At 37.2% G+C, this 26368-nt stretch overlaps 1 protein-coding gene across 1 annotated transcript; it reads right to left on the reverse strand.

The window, feature by feature from the left end:
* Positions 1-12854: 12854 nt before the first annotated feature.
* Positions 12855-15296, reverse strand: LOC150037700 (uncharacterized). Its single transcript, XM_090310986.1, has 7 exons — positions 15228-15296; positions 14987-15185; positions 14735-14830; positions 14252-14525; positions 14078-14161; positions 13714-13889; positions 12855-12913 (listed from the first exon to the last, which is right to left on the reverse strand). Exons 1-7 carry the CDS (start codon positions 15294-15296, stop codon positions 12855-12857), a joined length of 957 nt encoding a protein of 318 aa, XP_090167112.1.
* Between the last annotated feature and the right edge of the window lie 11072 nt (positions 15297-26368).

A 26368-nucleotide genomic window follows, 5' to 3' on the forward strand; every position in this document is an offset into this window, starting at 1 on the left:
TCACCATTGAAGTATGCCCACGTGGAACCTTAATTTTTTTTTCTAAGCACCACACTATTTTCATCTTCATTTTCGTGAGAAACCTAATGCAATAGTTGGTTTGAAACAATTTTGATGGCTAAGATTAAAACTGAAACTTTCGAAATGATGAAGGTTTAAAACTTAACCTGAAGTTTGCAAGGCACAAGTATAATATGTCACATTTCACATGTACTACTATTTTTAGGTTATGTTACATTTTCATCTCTATTTTAATGGAAAGTTTGAATGGTTAAAAAATAATGACTCTTAACATATCTTCAGTCACTGTAACATTGGGGTAAAATGTGTCCTGCCTTCACAATAATAGAATGATATTGTTCATTTATCTCTACAATGGATTGCAAAACTCTTTATTGGAACTATTAGGAACAACCACCATCAATACAATTTTTCCTGATTTTACTTTTGGATTTTACCCAAAAAGGTCTTATACCAATAGATATAATTATTCATATTTATATAACTAAGATCTTCATCTTTCATTGTCAATGTGGATCTTTGATCACATTTCACACATAAACCTACCATACAATAAATTAGACTTTTTATGACATAAAGAAAAAGCCAAACCTTGGAAGGGGAGGAAAAAAATAGTCATAAAAGTAAAATTCACGTTTTTTTTCCACGAAATAATGAATTTTTTCAAATTGTTCTTAAATTTATGATAGTTTTTTAATATCGTCAATTTATGATAGTAAGTAACGGTCATTTAAATATCAAAAAAAAAAAAATGTGCTGTCTTATAATTTAGAGATATTTTGTATAATTTTTTTTTCACTTAGCTTCAAACCTCTGATACAATTAATTAACACACGGAGACAAATAAAATAAACAAAAGACACTAACTCATAGGTTTGAAATAGAAAATGTTAGCAAGTTTGTAGCTAAATCGTCATGAAATGAAAGGGTATATCATATGGATATAGTGAATGAGATAAGAGCCAAAGAGGGGTCCCATGATGAGGGTAGATTTTTGCAATTGGACTGACCCTTTTTGATTGCCAAGAGAGCATTGAATGGTGGCCATGTGAAGTGAGGAAGGTGGGGGTAATTTGATTTTAGAACCATAATTCAATACCCACACAAGTCAAAAGTAGTCGTTTTGCTTTTATAGATACTGTACCATACCCTTTACACACCCAAAACTCCTTTACTCTGTAACATTTTAAAAAAAAAATTTAAGAAAAACATCTAAGATCGTTTTAAGCTACATTCATCTTTGTACATACTATTTAATGGTTCCAATCATAGTTTGTCATTCATCTTTCTACATCCCCACTTAATTATCCAAAATCATCATAGTTTGTCACATGACAAACTCTTCTTATTCTTTTAAAAATGTTTTTATTTTTCTATATGTGATTAGAATGTGATGCACAAAGAATGATGCATCTTAGAATGCATCTAAATATTATTTCTCGTGTTTTCTATCTTTCTTATGTTGAAATTGCATGTTTCTTCCAAATTATTTTATTTGATTAGATATCTAAATTTTAATAAAATTAATTAAAAGAGGTTCTGCAACAAAATAGTTATAACAGCTAACAACCACTAAGGGATCATTTGTGAAAAAGGCAATAGGATGACTTTTCACTCGATATGCGAATGTTAAATAAAAAGCATTGACAACAACTGTAACAACAAAAATACCAACAACAAGTAAAAAAGTAAAGGCACACAGCGTTGGTAACCCAGTTTGGGGATAAACACCTACGTCTAAGGGGCAGAGTGCCCAGGAAAGATAATCCACTAATATTAAAGAGTTAAGCAGTTTACAACGTAGTACTTATTTGCAATATACCAACTACTACAGTGGCTCATGTAGAGCTCAAACGCAAACGTCACCTAGGCTCCCCCTAGATGTGAGACTCTCTCTCAACTGAACCTAGGCTCCTCTTAAGTATGTTAATATTAGTGTCTGACACTTCAACACCTGAAAGTGTGTGAAACTCCTTTCAACTTGATTATCTTTCTCTTAGATCAGCGAACTCCCTTCACCGAAATATTTTAGGTCCCTCTAAGATAGAGAATTCCTTCTCTGAAGCTGAGTCTTAGGCTCCTCCTAAGACTGAGAATCTCTTCTATGGAAACGATGGCTTAGGCTTCTCCTAAGATCGTGAAACTCTTTGAAGTATTGCACTCAATATATGAAGAACATGCACAACGAAATATTGAGCAAAGAGCAAGAACACGATGTAGAATAGTTTGACCAAAGTACAAAAAATGTCTTACTCAATTAAACAAATGAGACAACCCTAAAAGGATTGCAAAACTCACTTTAAATAATCGAATCCAATCAAGAAATAAGTCCTTATTTGGAATAAAAATCTGCGCTTCAAAAAAGAAACAAATCAGACTAAATACTATAGACAGATATTTTCAGATAAGGAAAATATTCTGTAGGACAATATTTTGATGTCACAACTGGATGTTAAGACTTTATTTGAGACATTTGCAGAACCACCGCCTTAGAGAAAATTATAAAACCAACAAACCAAATCTCCAACAATCTCCCCCTTTGGCTTTAATAATTTTTTTTTATAAACGGAACATAAAACAAACTACCATTCAACAAGAAGCACAAATGTTTGTAGGAAAGTCTTGACAAAAATATCAACAACAACAGTACAACATAAAATAAGCCAAAACATATAAAATCTAGATAACCACCAATTCAGAACCATAACCAGTCACTAAACTCACCATAAAACCTTCATGTCCTTTCTGGCTGGGAAAAAAAAACAGAAGCATCAACTCCGAGGTTGAGAAGATGAAGCACCTGCATCTCTAGTCAAATAGACAACATGATCACCTGAAGATGGCACACCAAAAACTCAAAATCACGAGATTTAGCAGAAAGAAGTTGAAGAATACGACCACTGAATGAAAAAGTTATTAAATCTTAACTTGAGTCATCAAGATGATTAGTGGTCGTGATAGTATCCAGATGAGGAGGGTGACCTTTTAGAAGTTTAGGATTGATGGAAAAGAGACGTGGAGATGGACCAACAACATCTGAAGCAGTAAGAATATCAGGTTTTTGAACAATAGGATACCATAAATAAGGCAAGGAAAACAAATAGGCAATTTCAGAATTATGGACCCAATGTGATGTTTACTGATTGATTACAAACACACATAATTAAACTGTGATCTAGTCCCAATCTGATACATTAAGGTAGCAAGAGCAATAGATAATCCATATTTGTGCAAAGAAGGACACCAATTATAAATTCTAATCCTACGCCAAAGGGCATATTTAACACTTAAGGCAGCTGTAGACAGTTGACCCTTACGTGACTAAGTTGAATAAGCTCTTTTAGTCAACTCAAACAGCAAATCTCTTAAAGAAAGACATTTTTCTCTCACATTTTTAGGCATCTTACGATAAAAAAATAGGTTGATCACAGCTGCAGAGAAAACAAAAGCATGTCGCCTAATGTGAACCTTTTGAAAATATGGACTAGTTGATTCTGCAAATTCTGAGGGAAGATTCACAATGAATTCACGAACCAGCTGAGCTTAGTATGACCCAAGTTAAAAATAGTTTTTTTCAAGACCAGCAGTTTGAATCAATTTCAAAAGCTTAATACATTCTTGAGTATGATCAAATAATTCTTTCTCATCTACAATATTTTGTTTTACAACATATTCCACTGGCTTGTACTCAGTTCAGTGTGAAAATAGATCCCATCCAAAGGCAAAGAAGGGACATTAGTCACAGGTGGTTTTTTTTTGGTCTGAGCATTGGCCCTAATAACTCGAATAGAGCCCCTAGCTTCTTTGTTTGAGCTACTCTTGAAACCCTAGTCAGAGGCTTCCTCAGAAGCAGATTGCTTAGAAACATGATCAGAGGACTCAGAAAAAGTATCAACATCATTATTACCATCTCCAGAAATACCAGCAATATCAACAACTTTCTTAGATCGAAGAGTAACAATAGAGATATCGTTTTCATCATCAGAATTAGTGGAGTGGGGGAGTATTCTCTAAACTCGGGCCACTGGAATCTGTGTCAAGTTCAAATTCACCAACAATTTTCACATTCTCAAGAGCCGTAGAGGTCGGCAAATCAGCATTATTAGGATTTTGGTCAGGTAAAGTGGAAGACTCATATAGAGTCTTAACATTTTGAGCCTTGTCACTAGGCTCAGTGCCAATAATAGATGGTACCATAGAAACACTTTGTGAATCAACAACATTAGGTACATAGGAGGCCAAAACAATATTCTCAACCATAGACTTCTAAACAGTTTCATCAGAAGTATTTACACCATCATTTCCTTCTAAATCAGCAGCAATTTTAACATTATCATGAATCGACATTACAGGTAAAGTAGTAACGGACAACTTCTCAGATTCATGAAAATTTGGAATAAAAACATTAAAACACAACTCGGGAATAGGAGTCTGAATAATCATATCAGCAAAAGAAGAACCAGATTCAAGAATAACATCATCAACTAAACTACCTTTAGGAACCCTAGCATCTACATGAGCTTTGGTTCAACAATCTTTTTAGGGTTTCTAGGCGTGACGATATAATCATGCATGTGATCAGACTCACCACTAGAAGGGGTTTTGTTTGGAATAATTTCAACACCAACCCCAATTAAATTAACCATCTTTAAGGACGATGAACTTACATTTTATTTCTCTTTAGTTTTAGATGGCTTATTGGCTCCAAAAGATTTTCTTTTTGCTGAGGAAGTGGAACCCCAAATTCCTTAATTTCAACAGGAAAACCCCACATACGAACACCATATTTGTTTGTAAAGGGCAGTGGAACTTCATAAAAAACATGCATCTTGCGCTTAGCCTTTTCTTTGTATCTTACTGTTTTTTCATTAGACGTGTGAGTCTCTTCGCTAGTACTCACCATTGGAGATGATCGAGTGAGATAATCAAGAACAAAATAAACAAAGGCAGTTGAAGGAGAAAGAAACCCATGATGTAACAAGGAAACCTGTCACGATGAAACCTCTTATATAATTTGAATTCAAATAGAAATCTGAAGTTAAAACCCAGTTAAACTTCCCTGAGTTCTCACCAACCATAATTAAGACATTAATTGCATGATCTGCCTTGTGGGCTTCCAATGATGGGATGAGATTCTCAGCAAACGGTCCAAGACTGTAATTGCTATGTCTTAAAAAATAGAGATCCAAGGTTGCTCTCAAAGCCTCAAAACGATCAACATTAAGAACCTTAGTAAACATGTCAGCAATTTGATTTTTATTTTTTTGTTAACGTGCTCTAACACAATCTGCTTACTGTCAACAAGATCACGAATAAAATGGTGTCTGATGTCAATATACATAGTTCGACTGTGTTGAATTGGGTTTTTGGATATATTAATCGCACTCATATTGTCACAGAAAAGAGTCATAACATCTTGTAGACATCATACTCTATTAACATATTTTTCATCCAAAGTATTTGAGTACAACTACTTCCTGTAGCAACATATTCTTCTTCAATCGTAGACAAGAAAACATAATTTTGCTTCTTGTTGAACCATAAAATCATGTTGTTCCCTAAGAAGAAACAACCTCCAGAAGTATTCTTTCTATCTTTTGAGCTACCTTCCCAATCAGCATCACAATAGTCAACTAGAGAGCTACTGGTATCAAGGGTATACAATAAGTCATAATCACTACTTCCATTTATGTATTTGATAATTCTCTTTACATTGAGTAAATGACTGTTTTTATGACAGGATTGATATGAAACACATACACTAACGACAAAGGCAATGTCAAGTCTGCTGGTAGTCAATTCAAGCAAAATCCCAATGATGCTTCTATAAAGACTTTCATCAACATTAGACTGGAATCTTTTGACATTTTTACATGAGTTGGAGTAGGAGTTCTTTTAGCGGGCACTTCAAGGCCAAATTTCTTTACTAAATTCTTGGCACACTTTCTTTATGATATAAAGATTCTTTCAAAAAGTTGTTTGATTTGAAATCCCAAAAAATAGGATAGTTCTACTATCATACTCATTTCAAATTCATCTTGCATATATTTCATAAAGAGCTTAACCATCTTCTGAGATGTTCCTCAGAAAACAATGTCATCAACATAAATTTGAACAATCACAAACTTTTCACTAGATCTCTTTACAAAGAGAGTTTTATCAATCCCTCCCCCCTCCCATCTGTACCCATGATTGACAAGAAATTGGGTTAGACGCTCGTACCATGCCTTGGGAGCCTGTTTGAGGCCATAGAAGACCTTGTTTTGTTTAACATACACATCATCATTTAGAATTCCATTCAAGAAGGCACTTTTCACATCCATCTGATGTAATTTAAAATTCAAAAGACAAGCAATGCCGAGCAAGAGTCTGATGACTTCTAATCTTGCAACAGGAGCGAAGGTTTCATGAAAATCCACACCTTCAACTTGTGTATATCCTTGAACCACTAATCTTATTATTTTTTTTTTTCATGTTTCCATTCTCATCAGACTTATTAAAATCCACTTTGTGCCAATAACATTCACAGATTCAGGCTTGGAGGCAAGAGTCCAGACATCATTCCTCACAAATTTCCCGAGCTCCTTTTGCATGGCATTTACCCAACATTCATTTTCAAGAGCTTCTTTAACATTTTTTGGTTCAATAGGGGAACTGGAGCAAATATTGCTAATCATGTCAAGATAATTAATTTTATCCTTTCTTCTAGTTGTCACTCATTCTTCCAAGTCCTCAATAATATTACTAGAAGAGTGATTTTGACGAACCCTACTAGAAGGTTATTTGTTACTAGCTTTTGCTTGCTTTGAGGTATTCTAGTTAATCTCCACTAGATTTTCTGAATTCATATATAAAGACATGCTAGACGAGATGTTAGACACATTAGTATTAACAACTAGAGTGATATTGAGATCTTCTTCTTCAATAGGAGGAGAACTAGAGGATGCAACATTTTCATCAATTATAACATTAATAGACTCTATTACAGTATGAGTTCATTTTTTGTAGACACGGTAAGCTCGACTATTTGTGGATTATCCAAGAAATATCCCTTAATCAGACTTGGAATCCCATTTTCTTCTAGCCTTTCTATCAACAAGAATGTAACAGAAACTTCCAATTTAAGTCCCTGGTTGTAAGACCACTTTATTGTCATATGACAAGCCATATTTAAAGCTTTTCCCTAGAAGTGAAGTGGCAGATGTTTTGCATGTCTCATCGCAAGAGCCATCTCCTGAAGAGTTCTGTTTTTCCTTTCCACAATTTCATTTTGATGTGGTGTGATAAAAGCTGAACATTCATGGTGAATCCCAGCAGACTGATAGAACTCAGTGAATTGAGAGTTTTCAAACTCCCTACCATGATCACTTCGAATACGTATTACATTCAGATCTTTCTCATGTTTTAGTTGAAGACAGAGAGCATGAAAAACAGAAAAACTGTCACATTTTTCACGAAGAAAACGCACCTAGGTGTACTTGAAGAGTCGTCAACAACAACTAGAACATATCATTTGCCGCTTAGACTCTCAGATTCCATGGGTCTCACCAAATTCATATGAAGAAATTCCAAAACACAAGAAGAGCTTGAGTGGCCTGATTACTTATGAGAAGCATGAGTTTGTTTATTAGATAAACAATTTCCACAAATAATTCTAGGAGAGGCTGATAAAGAGGGGAGGTCGATTATAACATTAGTTGCAAGAGCCTTCTGAATAGTCTTCATGCTTATATGCCCAAGACGTTTATGTCATAGGCTCGCTTCATCTTGTCTAGAGAGATGACAAACTTGCGAAGAATGATAAGAACTCCACAGATAAAAATTATCAGAAGAACGAAATACCTATCATAACAAGAGCTTTGACATCATCTGTGACAACACATTTATCTTTGGTAAAGCTTACATTCAGTCCTTGGTCGCACAATTGACTAATGCTAATAAGATTGGCAGTAAGACGTTCAACCAACATTGCATCTTTCAGTGGAGAAAGACCTGGATAATTCAGTTTTCCTTTCCCAATGATTTTTCCATAACCATCACCAAAAATGATCTTTCCAAAACTGACAGATTTGAGATTGGACAAATAGCTCTTTTCACTAGTCATGTGCCTAGAGCTTTCATTATCAAAATATCAGTCACCTTTAGCAGAGGATCTGAGTGAAGTTAGAACCACTTTACATTTATTCTGAATATTTTTCTCTCCACACCTGTTGGACTATTGTCTTTTTATTTTTTTTTTTATTTTTTTTTATCGTTCTATGTGAAGTAGGGAGCACTCCTTGAATAGATGAGTTTGTAAAGAATCTTTAGTAATTGATAGTGAAAAGGATGTTTGTGAACCACCTTTCCACAATAATGACAAACCCATCTTGGTCTAGTCAAGTGATTATCTTATAATACAACATTTTTGGTAGATGTACCTATAAAGCCATAAGACTTGGGATCTTCAGCTCTGACAGACTCAATCTTTTGCTTCCCTTTTAGTTTAAACTGATTGTAATGCTGGCTTCCTCTTTTAGAAAAGCCAAGCCCAGCTTTATCACCCATAGATTTTCTTTCTATCAAATTTTTTTTCCAAAGACTCAATGCCAATATTCATTCTAACATTCTTTATGCTGAATGATTTTCAGCTTTAGCTTGAGAGAGTTCATGCTTCAAATCTGCAATAATAGACATAAGTCTATGATTGTCAGGTATCAGAGTCTCAATTCTTACTTTCTGTACATCAAGAACTTTCTGATCATCTTGTCATTTGAGAAAAAAAAGTATGATAAGAGGGATCTATAGACTCAATTCCTGCAGTATCATGATTAGTTTTTGCATACACATCATATTCAGAAATATCACATGATGAGGTGTCCGAGGAGGTGTTGCTTACTAGTGCTTTGACATCATCTTGTGGGTCACTGCTATATTCAGATTCAGTGTTAGAAAAAGTTAATACATATCCTTTACTCCGTCTCTTCTGAAAGTTGAGACATTTATCCTATATATGACCGAATCTACCACATTCTCGACATTTGAAGTTCTTTTTCTTGTGCGAGAGTAGATTACCTGACTTGTCAACTTTCTTTTTGCTATTATGAGACCTGAATTGATTGATAACGGGCAGAAATGCACGTTATCATAGTGTTAAGTTCTTAAACAATGTTGGATTGCGTTGATGAAATATATTACTTTGCGTCCATTAAGCATCAATTTCATAATATTGCGATCGCATGCGTTCAGCGCATTAGAACAGTTGATTTTTGTGCAGAATATACGTTAACGCAATGCAAAGATTGCGATCATAGGAATTCATTGGTCGAGCGCAACTTCACCGCAAGGCTTTACATTGATCGTGCTCGCAACCATCCGCTCGAGAAGGATCGCTGCAACTTGGTCAGCATAACATGGTGGGCGCATCCGGGTGAAAGGATAATTAAGAGCGATGGGACAGAAAGCTGATACAGTCGAATCCAAATTAAGTTGACAGCCGATAACGGTCACAAAGTACATTCAGCTTTATTGGTAACAATTATTCAGCACATCAGTCAGAAATTAAAGCTATCCCATCTGTATAACCAGGAGAGAGAAGCCGCCTTTCACCATGGATCTCTATAAATACCAAGGGCATTCATCAGAGAAAGGGTTGATGAGTTAACCAGTTACTTCTATTCATAATTTCCTTTCCATTTTAAGGCTGAGCAAGAGAAGAGTGGTGGCACTGGAGATCACTCAGAACAACTTGAGAGAGAACCTTGGGGCGTAAGAGTAGGGAAGGGGCCGACTCTCGCGAGAGCGAGATTATCTTTAGGGCACGAGTAGAAACAGTGTAAATGCCTGACAGTAAGAAATTGCTACCGGGCACTTTATTATACTTGCATTGCTATTTGTATTTCATCTTCATATCTATTCAATGGAAGTTTTATTTCTACATCTGCTCACTCTCTTAATACACATGAGTAGCTAAACTAGTTGAATGGGTTGAGAATAACTAAGCTAACATGACCTAGGAAGTTCATTGCTTGTGATTGTCTTGTTTTATGCTGTGCAAAATAACGTTTAGAGTTACTCGAGAGAGAGTCTAAAGAAAGACCCTAATATCTCGAGAGAGCTAGGTTAGAATCTGGACTCGAAATAGCAAGATTAGGCTTGCATAAACAAGAGATAGGGACTTAGAGATAAGCTCTGTTTGTCAACTTGCATCACATGCATCCTAGAGATGGGAATGATATTATGTGGTCGCATATTTGTATGGACGTCATATTGTCATCGCATAAATAGAAATAGAGGTTTATGTGTAAACCCTGTAGACTTATCACATATATCGCATGCGTTCTAGCCTTAGAAGTCGTGGTACTCGCACCGAGAGGTGGTTTACTGTTGTATGCGTGTTGCATGATTGCAAGCATGAACACATTCTAGGGAGTGTTAGCTGAAACCTTTCTCAACCCGTTCACTGCATATTCATCGCATTTTCCGTTTACCAACTCTTTTCAAACTCCGCCACATTTGTTATATTTTTTTTTATTCAACACAATCAACAAACCAAACACTTTATTTATTTTTCCGATTACCGCAAAGTTTTCATCAAAATTACAAACACAATCTATTTTCACAAGTCCCTATGTTTTACCCTGGACTTACCAGGAAACTCAGAGAAATTTACACTTGAATTCCGCTGGAGAAACTTGAGTGCACAACGCAATTCTATCAACGTATATCATCCATATTTCCACTTCATAAATACGAGCATCATTGATTGAGGGGAATAGAACCACTAGACTTGTTGTTATTGTAAGAGTCAGACCTCTTACAAAACTTTTGAGCACATGGTTAAACTGTTTTGAAAGCAAGGCAATCAGTTCAGCATGAGGATCTTCTGATTCTCTATTGTCACTATTAAAATCTTCTTTAACCGCTGATTGAAGGGAAATTCCCTTATTTTTCTTCTCAACTTTCCCATCAAGGGACATTTTAAAAGTGAATAAAGAGCTAAATAATTTGTTTACTCTCAATTTTGTTATATCTTGATCTTCCTCTATGACAGTGTCAAGTCTCTTGGGTAAAGATCTAAGTACTTTCCTGACAAGTTTTTCTTCTAAAATCTTCTTTCTGAGAGCAAATGACTCATTTGTAATATCTAGCAAACGTACATTAAATTTAGCAATGGATTCTTCATCGTGTATTCTAAGATGCTCATACTTGGATGTTATCAACATAACCTGGACATCTTTACTTTAGAAGTTCCCTTATGAGCAACAGAAGATGTCTCATGCCTCCTTAGCTGAGACACAGGTGTTAATTAATTTGAATATGTTTCGATTTACACCATTTAATATGGCATTCGAGGCACGAGAATTTTCCAAAGGGGCTTCATCTTCTTCTCCAGACCACTGAGATTCTGGCTTCAAATTTCATTTCCATCATCAATTTTGATGGTAGGATGAGTCCAATCGGATACAACAAGTTTTCAGGTTTTGCTGTCAATTGACTTTAGAAAGGCGATCATTTGAGCTTTCCAGTAAGAATAATTTGTTCCATCAAGAATAGGTGAATGAGTGGTAGAACCTACTTTCTTGAGTCCGTCCATGATCGAAGCACCCGAGATAAAGGTGACCCGCTCTGATACCAATTGAAAAAAGCAATAGGATGACTTATCACTCGATATACAGATGTTAAACAGAAAGCACTGACAACAACTATAACAACTAAAATACCAATAACAAGTAAACAAGGAAAGACACACAGCAGTTGGTAACCCAGTTCGGTGATAAATACCTATGTTTGGGGTGTAGAATGCCCAGGAAGGTTAATCTACTAATATTAAAGAATTAAACAGTTTATAACGTTGTACATATCTGTAATACACCAACTACTACAGTGGCTCACGTAGAGCTTAACTCACATATCACCTAGCCTCCCACTAGATGTGAGACTCCCTCTCAACTGAACTTAGGCTCCCCCTAAGTATGTTAATATTAGCGTTTGATCTTCGGTACTCAACAGTATGTGAGACTCCTCTCAACTTGGTTATCTTCCTTTTGGATCAACGAACTCCCTTCACTGACAAATCTTAGGTCCTTATAAGATAAAGAACTTCTTCTTTGAAGCCGAGTCTTAGACTCCCCCTAAGATTGAGAATTCTTTCTTTGGCAATGATGGCTTAGGCTCCCCTAAGGCCGTGAACTCTTCAAACTGTTGTACTTAACAGATGAAGAACATGCACAGCAAAATAGTGAGGAAACGAGTAAGAACATGATGTAGAATAGTTTGGTCGAAGTATAGAAAACGTCTTGCTCAATTAAATAAATGCGACAACCCTAAAAGGATTGCAAAACTCACTTTAAATAATCAAATCCAATCAAGTCCGTATTTGAAATAAAAAGCCGCACTTCAGTAAGGAACAAATCATACTAAATATCACAGTCAGATATTTCCAGATAAGGAAAATATTCTGCAGGATAATATTTTGATGTCACAATTGGATGTTAAGATTTTATTTGAGACATCTATAGAACTACTTCCTTAGAGAAAATTATAAAGCCAAAAAACCAAATCTCTAACAATTTGTTTTTTGTGAATCTAGATAACTAGAATCTTTAGAAATTATATTTTCGACATCTTCCGATCATGTTTGTTTTGTAAGAATTTTTTTTAAGGTATCTAAGACTACTTGGATAATTGTGTTTGTGTTATAGGATTTCTATTGGGAATGTTTTAAATTGACATAATATTTCCCAAGAATGTCATTATGATTATTCATTAGTTTGTAATTAATTTCATATAATTTTTTTTTTAGAATAGATGATATTATTATACAACAACAAGGGAGATCCCATAGCCCGAGATCAAGGCATCAAAGCATCAAAGCACAAGAAAAGCAGGGTAACAAAACCAAAAACAAAGCCTACAAGATAAGATCAGAACAAAACCAATACAAAAGGAAACAAACTCACAGACCACTAAAGAGAAAGCCCGAGAAAAGAAAACAAACTCCCACAAACAAGGGACAACAGCAAAAACAAAGAACAATGGGAAGTATAACAAGAAAAACATCCGTAAATACATTATATAAGACCAAGAAGATCAACCCGCCAGGAAGAAGCACGAGCACGAATCATAGAGACCATAAGGTGAACCAGAGCTAACACCGACCTCGGTCTATTTCCATACAGTCCCCGATTACATTCTTGCTAGTGTAGTATATGGAAGCACACCATAAAACACGGAATAACTTTGTACACAACCCCTTACCTAACCCTACTCGACACAACCAACTCAACTCCACATCCCAACTCACCACCCGATGCGATGAGCCCAACTAACGCAACACACCACACCACACCTCTCTCTCAAACCCACACTCAAAAAATAAATGATCTCGCGACTCCACACCTCTCCCACACAGAAGGCAACCCCCTCTGACAACACACCCCAACTCCTCAATCAATCCCGCGTACCCAATTTGTCCCTCACAGCTAACCACACACAGAAGGGGTGACGCGGAATACCACCCCCCGCCCACAAAATACCAGCCCAAGACACCGTAGGACGACGAGAACGCAAACTCTCCCACGCACTAGCGATAGAAAATCGACCCCTCATATCTGGTACCTACACCCAATAATCTTTACCCCTCACCCTCGGCCCCACTGCCTGAATAAGACCCAGATCGAAGCTCCCAAGACACTATAGGCCAACTCTAACCTCCCTCACCATCCATGAATTCCGACAACCGCGCCTTCAAACTACTCCCTGCATCATAAACCACTGTAGACCCATATGAATCCAAAATCGCACCCCCTGGCAGCCAAGGATCCCACCAAACAAAACAAGATCGACCATCGCCAACCATCAAACGAACCAAATGCTTGAATCTATATCTATTTCACAAGATAGCCCTCAAGCACCAAGACCTCTCAACCTCACTCCAAATAGACCACAAAGACCGCCCACGCAAAACATAAACCTCCACCCACGCCACCCTCAATGAACCTGATTTAATTAAGAGAAGCACGAGCAGCTTCATAACAGCAGTCTGGTTCCAATATGCCACATGCTTCACACCCACCCCCCCTCGCCAAACGGCAAGCACACCTCATCCCACGCCATTCGTGCACCACCCCGACTCACTGCACTACCCTTCCATAAATAACTACGTAACAGACGATCAACATCATGAGTTACACACGCAGGCAACACGAAAATGCTACACCAAAACACCTGAAAGGATTGTAAGACAGACCTAACAAGCTGTAACCTCCCAGCAAAGGAGAGGGACCGCGCTGCCCAGCTTCTAATACGAGCTGTAATCCTCTGAATCAAAGGAGCACAATCCTCAGCCCTCAACCGACCCGCCAATAAAGGTAAACCCAGGTACTTAACAGGCAACGAACCAAGAGAGAAACCCATAAATGCAGCTAGTTCCTTCGCCTCCCCAGACTCCACACCCGCAACAAATATGGAACTCTTTCCAACATTTGCAATTAACCCAGACAACCCTGCAAAATGTGCAGGACCTGCCTCACAAACTCCAAAGAATCTCTCTCAACTGCAAAGAAAATCATCAAATCGTCTGCAAAATCCAAATGTGTCAGGCCCACACGTTCACACCGATCATGGAACCTCAACCACACAGGAGGATTATTCAACAACCTAGACAAGACCTCCATCACCATCATAAACAAAAAAGAAGAAAACGGATACCCCTGTCTCAACCCTTTCCTACCAGGAAAAAACCCCTCAAGGGAACCATTAACCATCACAGAGAACGTAGGCGAAGTAACACAAGCCCTCACCCAACTAACAAACTGATAGGGCATACCTATAGCCAGCAACACTCAAAACAAAAAATCCCAATTGACCGAATAATACGCCTTTTAAAAGTCTACCTTCAACACACAACGCGGCTTCCTTCTGTCCTTCTTATAGCCCCCCACAAGCTCTTAACACAATAATATGTTTTCGAAAATCGACCTACCCGAAAAAAATGCAGAATGGTTACCACTGATGAAAGTAGCCAACCACAACCGCAATCTCTCAGCTAAGATCCTCGAGATACACTTATACACAACATTGCTACAAAAAATAGAACGTAACTCCTCCATACGTTCTGCTCTCCGTCTCTTTGGGATAAGAGTGATAGCAATAGAATTAACTCCACCAGGTAGGTAACAGGTCTAAAAACAATTCAGCATAACATCACAAAATTCATCCCCAACCACAATCCAAGCAGCTCTGTAAGAATCAACCAAAAACCCATCAGGCCTAAGAGCCTTCCCAGACTTCATCGAGAATAAAGCCTTTTTAATCTCATCCCGACTCACTAGGTGACCAAGCGCCTCCATCCCCTCATTGGACTAGCTAAATTGCACAATATCCTCAATTCGGTAGTAAGATCCCTATACCCCACTGACTGAGACCCTAAACAACCCCTAAAGAAATCTATTGCCACCCCTGCCACCCTGTCATGCACTGTCTGACGAGTCCCCCCAGCATCTACGACTGTAAATAAACCACTACAGCTGCATCGAGAACGAACACAGCGATGAAAGAAAGTTGTGTTCATATCACCTAACTCCAGCCACCTTACCCTGGCCTTCTGTCGGAGCGACGCCTCTTCCAATCTCGCCACTGACCAGAACATCTCAGTGGCCCAAGTCACCTCTGCACACACCGATTCTGAATTAGGATCCTTTTCTACCTTCGCCTGAGCAACCTCCATAACTTGCCTAGTCGCCCTCACCTTATCAGCGAACACAGAGATACGCCTCCCAAACGAACCACGTAAAACTCTCTTCACTGCCTTCAAATTTCGCACAAAGCTAACCATCAGGGACACATCCTCAGACCTTCTCCACACTGACCTGATAGTATCAATAAAACCCTCAACCTCCGCCCAATGAGAAAAATAACGAAAAGTTGGAGGCGGCCTACTCCTCGTCTCCCCGTTCAGAAATTCCCCACTAACCAACCCTAACCTCCGAATACAAAAAAGCTACCTTTCATGCCTCATTAGACAAGCAACGATCCAATCGGCGCAAGATACCATTCCTCTAAATTTTACTAGTCCAAGTAAACCAGTTACCTGTCACACCCAACTCAACCAAATCTGCCTTCAATAACGCCTCATCAAACTCTTCCATCTCCCTTAAGCTAGAGCAACCACCAAAATCCTCCGAACTATGACGAATAGCATTTAAATCCCCCAAAACAACTCCAGGAAGCTGCCACGAGACACACACATCCATCAGCTAGGACCACAAGTTCCTCCTCTCGTTCACATTATTCGAGGCATACACAACACCAATATATACCCTAGCAATAGATACAATATCCACTAAAGTTCCAAAAATGAACTGATCCCCACTGACATCAATAGAAAACTCAAAGACACTCTTCCACCACGTCACCTAGATCTTCCCAACTCCCAGCACATTATAGCTACACACACAATTCCACGCATCACCAAACCTATCCATTACCATACCAAAATTTTCACGACGAACCCTCATCTCAAGCAAGCAGCAGAAAGTAATAGAGGATGAAGCCAGAAAGTCTGCCACCACCTTACACTTAACAGGGTCGTTCAACCCCCTAATATTCTAGGAACACCAAATCATGGACCTTGCAACAGATCACACCTACCAGCTCCCACTGGGCCTTTGCCCGAACTCTCGAACATCTCATCCATAACAGACAATGGATCAGGATCTGCCTGTACTAAAGCATAAGCCATCGAGTCTCTCCCCTCATCACAGAAAATATCAAACTTATTGCGATCATCAACATGCTTTACAAACCCCGTAATTCCACGGGACCCATATACTGCTCTGTTCCTTAAGGGCACCGAGTCCCGTGACCCACTGCCACCCTTATGGCCTACATCTCCTCTATCCCGCCTACGACGACTAATCATAGTAAACTTGTCAACACTTCTCACACCCTTACTCCCTACCACTGGGTTATCTCTCCTTTCACCAATACCCATGTCCTGCCCCTTCCTCACACTTTCAATACCCCCATTCTCCCCTAAACATCCCTCATTTATCGCCATAATACACAACTCCTGACTCTTTTCCACACCCTTCTTTTCACACACAGCCTCAGTATGCCCAAAGGATCTACAGCACGCATACCAACGAGGTTTTCACTCATACACTACTGGAATAATAATCTTCTAACCCCGCATTCTAACAGTGACTGAAGGGGGCATTAACGAATCACCATCCACCTGAACACAAAACCCTCGCAAACGATAACCCTTGCGGCTATCTTGTTGCAAAAAAGAGACAGGCTTACCCACGGCACTAGCTAACACTGCTAAACCCCTATCCGTCCACAACTCTAGGAGAACACGCTTCAGTTTAATCCAGATAGGAACAGAATAAAAAACAAAGATTTCAGGAAAAATTCCTGGGGACCACTGTCGTAATAAAATGGGTTTACTACCCAAGTGTCACGGACCATTCTCTAGCACCCAATCCTTTGAATCTACCTTTTGAAATTTAAAGATAATCAAACCGTTCTCCAACAAGGTAATAGTTGGCATCTCTACACGTCCCCAAATTCTCTGAATGATTCGACAAATAACAGAGAGTTTGGCATCCATAAACTGACCAACCAAAGATTTCTCCCACAGACAAACACCCTCTTCAATAATTTCCTCACAGGGTTCAATAATAACCTTTTCATCTTCAACCACCAGGGGAATGAACTCTAAATTTCCCCTCAACTTCGACCCAAAAAGGGCCGCCCACGAATTCTCCCTTTCACGTTGTGACCAGAACCACTAGAAACACCCCCCTCCTCCAACATGACCGATTCTTCCCGAACACGACGATCCCGTGTGTCCACCAAGCGACCCTCATTACCAAAAGGCCCAGCCCATGAAACCTCCTCCCTGCCTGACTTTTGCCCTCCCTTCAAGCCTTTCAACTCCGGCTCAACACGCGGCCCACCCACTAAAACCCCCACTCCTTTTGACCCTTTTCCCAGCTCCCCCAGAACCAGGCCACCTTCTTTAACTTCGATCACCCCAATTCCATCAAGGCCTAACCCAACACCCCTTACAACCCGACTTTCATCCGAGCCCCCAACACCTTCAATGCTCCCAAACACACCCTTCAGAACCTGGTCCTCAACTTCACAAGAGCCCAAATTCCCCTACCCATCAACTGACCCAAAACCCCGCCCACCCAGATCAACACCCACAACCCGACTTACTACCGAATCTAGGTTAGGTAACAAAGACTTCCCTTTGATCGCCTTCGGAACACCCACCATCGACCTCCCCAGCCCTACATTGTCAACATTCCTCCTATCAGACCTGTCACCCTCCTCAGAACGACCGTTAGACAACCCTAGATCCTTCACCTCTGAAGAACGAGCATCAATCTCCGGTCTAAGCAGACAAAAGGGTTGTCGAGCAACTCGACCTCCATTATTTTCCTTCAGTCTTAAAGGCGACCACTTACGTACCATCGTCACCCCCTTCCAGTGTGGTTAGCCTGCACCTCAATACTCCAAAGGCACAAATTACCTCGGATCAGAACATCCAAACAACTCCACTGTAGAGTGAAACCATAAGAATCGACCAGACACGAACCAGACCCTCCACCTCGACTGAACTAACTGAAGAGACCAGATTGCGAGGAACCTGACGAACCGACCTCCACCTTCACCTGAAGAGACCAGTGAAACAGATCGTGAGGAACCGATCAGAACCCTCCATCTCCACCTCCACCTCGACGAACGTGAAGAGCCGACCTAAAGCTGAAGCGGTGAAGAACGCCCTGGAGAAGACAAACTGTCGAACTGAATGGACAGAATAGATCGCGAGGAACGGAATCTCACGAACGGACCGTCCACCACCTACGCACGAACGACCTATGACAGTGGTGACGCTAAACCCTAGAAGACACAGTGGCGGCGTTAAACCCTCATTTTTTTTTAAAGAACAATTTTGTCTAAACCCTCGTATAATTTGAACTTATATAACGTATGTATTTTAATTAATTTGAATTTATTTTTTAATTAATATAGTTGTATTATTTTATTTGTTCAATATTATATTTTAATTCAAGATTTTTTTTAAAAAAATAAATATTAACTTAAATTTGACTTTTAATATTTTTATATTTTTTAAAATCAAAATATTACAAATTGAAATACATGGTTGATGATATTTATTTTAATTATAAAATAAAAATAATGAAGAGTGATATATAAAAGAAGGAAAAAAAAAGTAAAAGTGGTACCTTCATTACGGGAATCCAAAAAAAAAAAAAAAACAAGGATATTCAAAACACTCTCGGTACTCTCCATAAGGGCATCCTAGGATCCCGTAAAATCTTAGATGCCAAGGCATCCTATATTATCACAAAACAAAGGTGGTAATCTAAATGTCCACTCCATAAAAATTTTAGATTCTCATGAAACTAATTATCCCTAAATCTAATAACCATAAAGTAGGTTACATTGAGTTGTCCTTTACCTTTCTATAGATATAGAAAAACTTCAAGTAATTACTTCTAACGAAGTAAATTTTTCTCCTTTATTATTCCATCATGATAAAGTTAGTTAATTGTGATATTATTATTCTTGTCACGAGTGATGATGGTGTTTGTTGTAATGTTATTCTTCAATTTAGTCCTTGTGTTTAGTTGTAAAATTTTAAAAGCAAACATAAGGACCATGATCTCAGTAAAGAAGGGGCCATTGAGTAGTATGTACAAAGGAAATGCCACAATTTCCATGTTTTGTATTGTTGTCTATTCTCATAGATTGTACCCCAAAATTTATTAACTATAGAAGTGTTTTCAAGTAAATTAATTTGATATATTTAAAGTTATATCGAATGCTACAAAACTACAACCATTTTAATCTAAAAACTTTGACTAATTTCTCTCAAAGAAAAATGAAAAGAACACAGACACACTAATTATTTATCAAACATTTTATTTTACTAGTGCATGCTATGTGTATCATAAAGTCTATGATTTTACTTTTATCTAGTTGACAAGTAAGACCTTACAAATGCTAAATATGTTAAATGATAAGAGTAAAACCTTACAAAAAGCCTAATTAAATGATTTCTTACCACCAATGAAAATAAAATTTCAACTAGTAGACTTTTGGTGATTATCTTTTAACACCACTAGTTTAAGAAATTGAAATTGTCAACTCAATAGAAATTTTAATAAATAAAAATAGAACTTATAAGGTGAATAATTTTTTTTTTTTAAAAAAAACATAAATCTATAAACTAAAAATAATTCTAAAATATGGCAGAGAAAATTGCATTTCCAAAAAAGAAAAAAAAAGATTTGACTGTATATAATATGACTACAATATATCTTTCTAGCGGGGACTACTAGCTCTGATTCTAGAGAGAGAGAAATTGAAGGGGTCCAAAATTTAATGGCACACGTGTGCGCATTGATGACGGATGTTGGATGGCGGAAATGTGGAAGCTATATGGAGAATTTATATATAAATAAAATAAAAGGAATAAATCGACAATATTAAATTATTAAATATGTTGGGCTTTCATTTTTCATCAAAAGTTCAATTACTACTTTCCTCTATCTACCTACTCTTTCAAAATTTTCTTGAAAATGAAATGTGTCAACAATTATGTACACAACTCTTCAATGCCTTAATTTTTTTTTAAAAAAAAAATCGTGATTCATTTTTCACGAATTTATTGTTTAACGCTTATATTGGAGTCCATAACATTTGCTTCTAATTATACTAATTGAACCAATTTTGTGGGTCTGTGTATATATACACTCGCAAATTAAAATAGATATAAAAAAAATAATTTTTTTTCAAAGATATTGGATTACTAAAAAAATAAAAGGATTTTACACCATGAAAGTCAAGCACATAAAAAACACCATCAAAAGAGAAATAATACAGACAGAGACAAAAGCATATCAAATATAAAAGATAAAGCTTACACAACTCAAGAAAAAAAGGTCTCAATGAGAAGAGTCCTCTCGAGTCCCCTCAATATAAGCCCCAAGCAAGTTACAACAAGAAAGTAATTCTTGAGTTCGAACAACCTGACTAACTACTGAGGGAAAACGAAAGATAGCTCCATGGGTTCATACCATACTCACACAAAATATGATAAACAACAACATACCAAGCAACTCTATAAATCTTACGCCTCAACCAATCCCGTGTATTAAAGTGAAAAATCCTATAAATTTCTATATCCCGATGTGAGATTCAAATGCATGCTCGTCCCCCCAAATAGTCTTGCTAAAAGTGCAGTAAAGACAAATGATCCTCGACTCAACTCCACCAATGCACATAAAGCAATCGTTAGGCAATATAGAACACCACCCACAAACACGATCACACATCTATAATCGATTCCAAACAATAAGTCATGTAATGAATGAATATCCAAGAATACACCTCCAATATAAAGGATGTATGGATTAGTGTCCTAAATCTCTCTTGTATTCTCGCAGTTTGTTAACTCTATATAAACAAATTGTTATTAATAAAATAATTATTATTTCATGAGCATACACTCAATCCAATAAACAAAGATCATAGGTTATTTTATGTAATTTAAACATGTATGTAGAGACATGCCCATAGATCAGGTTTAAATGATAATCTAAATAGTCTGTAATATATAGATAAGACTGGGTACCTTATTCTGGTGACACTACAAATAGCTTTACAAATGATCTGATTCTGATAAATAATGTGGAGATATGTGAGCGAGGATATCCTGTACAAAGAGTGTATAAGACTGAACCATGAAATGACTAATCTCATTATATAATGTTATTAATAATAGAGATTTACATTACACCAAGATGACTATAGGTGACATGACTTGAATCTTGAGTGAGTTGTGAACTCCTGCCTATAAAGGCGGTCCTTTGATTTGAATGAGTGAGGGTTGGTAGATCACCGATTCAATATGCCTACCCTTTTGGGGATTCGTCTAATTGGCAAGTCGGAAACACAGCTACACAAGACGAAATTCACTCCTTCCCTAATGTCGGAGTAAGTAAATAAATTGCTCCCTTAAGGACTAATTTCGAAGCTTAAACAATGTGGTCACACCCTCTCTTGGCTCGAGAGGGATTTGGTCATAGTTAGACTATAACTTATTATTCATTAGAGGGATCGGTGGTACTTGAGTTAGATGTAACTATGGGGCAAAACGGTAATTTTAGCCCAACTATATTTACGAACAATTTGTGAAAGGTCGTCGCACTGTTGCCTGGTTATATCCAATGGATACAGAAATATATTTGTAGTGCAAAGAGTGCAGCTATTAGTCTTTAATGGAGTGACCGGCAGTTAATGGACATTGGATAATTTAATTAAAGAGTTTAATTAATTATTCAAGTACCATTTGAAGCTTTAATTTAAAGGTCTATAAGGTTCCATCTATATCTCAACAAGGATTATTGAGAATTAATTAATTATATGTGATATAATTAATTAATTAATTAATTAAATTAATTATATGAGATATAATTAATATAATGTATTTGATACATCATAATATAAATTTTATTTTGAGAGAATTAAATATTTGAATATGATTCAAATATTAATTATGTGGATGAGGTTCATATAATTAAAATTAGTATAAATGTGATTTTTATTAAATATCATGCATTGTTGAAAGAGATTTTTATTATATTTGATAGAACATATAGTTATATAGTAAGTTAGTAATTAAATTGATGGAGTTATGAAGATAACTCTCCCTATTTTTTCTCTCTAACCACCGTGAAACGTAAAAGAGAGCAATTGAATTGTTTACTCCTTCGCCTTCTTCACAATAAAGAAAGTCTCTCTGTGAATTCTCTGAATTTCACTCCCAAGCTCACAGAAGAAAAAGTTTTTCTTCTCATTCCTTTCAGAAATTTTCTATTTCCCAAAATTCAGAGTCCACAACTCTTGAATTCTCACCCCTAAAGAGAACACAGAGAGTTCTCAAGTGGTGGTCGCCATTTTATATTATCCATTCTTGGTACGAAGTGTTCGTGACCATTTCAAGAGAGTTCGTAAAGAATTCTTCTCACTTCAAGGGTAAGTGTTATCTTTTCCCTAATTCCTTTCTTTCCAGCATGCTATAAAATTATAATGCATAAATGTTTTTATTCTATAAATTTAAGATTATATGAACAATAAAATTTGAAACAATCCCATTCCACTGCGAACCTTCACCATTCCTTTAAAAGAGGCTAACTCAAGACATCTTAGGATGCCTAGGACAAGACTCAATAAGCATTGGCGTTTGAAAACATAAAAGAACTACAAGGAAGTTAGGTCACACGATCCTCCCATTCAACTATGTTAGTATCAAGTCTACTTATGTCCACGAGAAGGGGCACTTCCCCTTCCCTATCCTCTCCTCCTATTCTATTCCCCATCCACATGAATCTTCTCGTGGGGATCAGCTTCAGAAAAGGATTTCCTATCTTCATTTTTCTTAACAATTTTTAATTTGATTTCAATCAAATATATATATTTCTTGACAATGACTTAGTATTTAATTCTTTAAATGAAACATTTCCAATAAAATTTTCGTTTAAATTAAATATTATCTATTCTCCTAATAAAAATAAGAATACATTTGCAATTTGAAAAGATATAATTAAAATGACAAATTTTCATAATTTCTACGTATTAAAATTCTAAAATTCAACTATTAGAACATTATAGTTGTTTTATCTTAAATATTACTACATTTAAGAAATTAAAGTAATAAAGTTGTCGTCGTCGTCATCATCATAATAATAACAATTATTATTATTATTACTATTTATAATCTATAATTTATATAGAAAAGTGGGGGACCTGGTTGGCCTTGAATGGTAAATGGGAAAAAGATCCCCACTCTCTTCCCTATTCTCCAGTGTATTATGGGATTCCCCACCTTGTTCGAGGTGGATCCCCATCCCTAGGGCCAGTCTCAAGTTTCATCAGCGCGAAGGGAATCACCAACCTTTGTATGAAGGTAACTATTTGAAGGAACTCTTATCAAAGAGTACCTCTGAGTGGAAGCAAGATTATTCCACATTCATTGTGACAGAATTACCGCATTCACAATCAAACAAATTAGTTATGCATTAACAATAAATTACGACATGCTTTGAAACTTAAACAACAAAGAGAACAAGAAACATACCAGTTGAAGAACTCTTCTTTGCCTCAAATCTCGCTCTCATCAATGGAAGCCAATCTCGCTCTCACTGAGATCGTCAAGGCTATCGTCTACCAAATCGCTGTCGTCTACCCACGAACAGACTCCTCACGAACTCGGCAGCAAGGAAGACACCACCACTCGGGACCCTCGGTATTCTTGGAGTGAGGATCCAGGAGGTGTGGGCTCTGTTGGATTTGGTAGAGGGAAGAAGGAGGAACGATCGTTTACCACGACCACGCAAGTGAGAGATATCGGGAGTCTATCATATAGACGGATGCTTAATCGTTTAGGTAAAGGTACGCGATCGTGTAGTAAAAGGGACTTGATCGTATAGATGATCGTTTAGTAAAATGTTAGGGCACGCGATCACTTAGAAAACGCTAGACGATTGTTTAGGTAATTCTATGCTATCGTTTAGGAAAAGGCGCGCATGTACACGATCGTTTACTAAACGTTGAGCTGTTGTGTATGCTCTCGGTTTGCTATGCTATAGAAAGTATACACAATCGGTGAGCGAATGTCAGATCTTTTGCACAATGAAAACCATTTTCATTTTATCCTTCATTTACGAAAACTGAATGCAACCTCCCACTAACTCATTCAGTTACGCAGAAAAAGTCGTTACAATCATCCCATAATTTTTAAATTAAAAAAAATAAATATAATTATTTATAACATATGGTTTAATATCACACCATATGCAACATATGAACCATAGTTCTTTTCTCCTCCACTAGATATAAATCATATTTATATCATTTTTCTCCAATTAATGTATCTCATATATTAGTCAACTATATCATATATAATTGCCTAGTTCAATCATATCATATATAATCAAACTCCTTCTTGTCAATTTGAATACTTCAAATTAATCCAAAAATTGATTCTCAACTTGAATCCATTGAGCAACCAAGGGGTTGACCTATGGCTTGAAGCTCCAACGGTACGTGAATAGCTGACTAAACTCTTTAGCCACGAGATCCACCATTCGTTAACTGCCAGACATTCCATTAAAGATCGATAGATGCACTCTTCTCACCACAGATATATTTCTGTATCTATCGGATATAACCAATCAACAGTACGATAACCCTTCACATATGCTCATAAGTACAGTTGGACCAATTTACTATTTTGTCCCTATAGTTACATCTAACTCCTTAAGTACCACTGATCTCTCCAATGAACAATACAATATAGTCTTACTATGTGTGGACACCTTTCGGACCATGAGAAGATGTGTGACACATCGTTCAAGCCCCGAAATCAGTCTTTAAGGGAGTACTATCTACTTACCTTTGCTTCGAGAAAGGAGTAAATTTCATCTTGTGTAGTTGAGTTCCCAACTCCCAAATCAGACGAATCCCCAAAATGGTGGGTTTGAGTTGACGATCTGACCACTTGCACCCATGCAAATCAAAGGACCGCCCTCAAAGGCAGTAGTTCTCAACTCACTCAAGATTAATGTCATATTACCTACGGTCATCCTAGTGAAGTGAAATCTGTCATGAACGACGTTATACAACAAGACTATTACACTTCGTAGTCCGATCTTATACAAACTCTTTGTATAGGACGTCCCGTTCGCATGTATCTACATGAATGATTAGGATCAGACCATCTATAACAAGTCACAATACTTATAATTATTCTACAAAGCGGATTGCATCCATAGCGTTACTAGGATAAGATTTCCCTCCTATATCCATATACTACAGACCATTTTGTTTATTACTTAAGACATGATCCATGATCCATGATCCACTTGTATGTTTCCACATACATGCTTAAGGTACAAACGACAACAAGAGATTTTAGTTTATTGGTTTGTGGTAAAGTAATTAAAACATCCAATGTTCCGTAGACCAACGTGAAGAAAATATCATATATTATTATATCACAAGCGTTTGTTCAAACTTGTGTTTACAACCTATGGGACCTAACGAGAGTTTAGGACATCATCTCCCACACTATCCACATCCAAAATAATCTTAGTATTACTCTCTTGGAGGATAAACCCTATTCTAAGCAAGGGTCAAACCAAATCAAAATGTCGCCCATCACCAACAGAAAAACATACCAAGGACCAAATACTGTCTCGAACACAAAACATATATCCCATCAGCACCAAGACAAAGGAACTAAATGCACGAACTACCCAAA

Source organism: Benincasa hispida, chromosome 2 (genome assembly GCF_027475165.1).
Source record: "Benincasa hispida cultivar pf3 chromosome 2, pf3_genome.v1.1, whole genome shotgun sequence".
NCBI lineage: Eukaryota > Viridiplantae > Streptophyta > Magnoliopsida > Cucurbitales > Cucurbitaceae > Benincasa > Benincasa hispida.

Excerpts from the sequence above, each read along its gene's own strand:
- LOC150037700 (XM_090310986.1), bottom strand. The coding sequence starts at position 15,296 with ATGAAGTCTGGGAAGGCTCTTAGGCCTGATGGGTTTTTGGTTGATTCT. Across the intron at positions 15,186-15,227 it reads ACAGAGCTGCTTGGATTGTG|ACCTGTTACCTACCTGGTGG; the intron begins GTTGGGGATGAA and ends AATTGTTTTTAG. Across the intron at positions 14,831-14,986 it reads CCATTCTGCATTTTTTTCGG|GTATGCCCTATCAGTTTGTT; the intron begins GTAGGTCGATTT and ends TGCTGGCTATAG.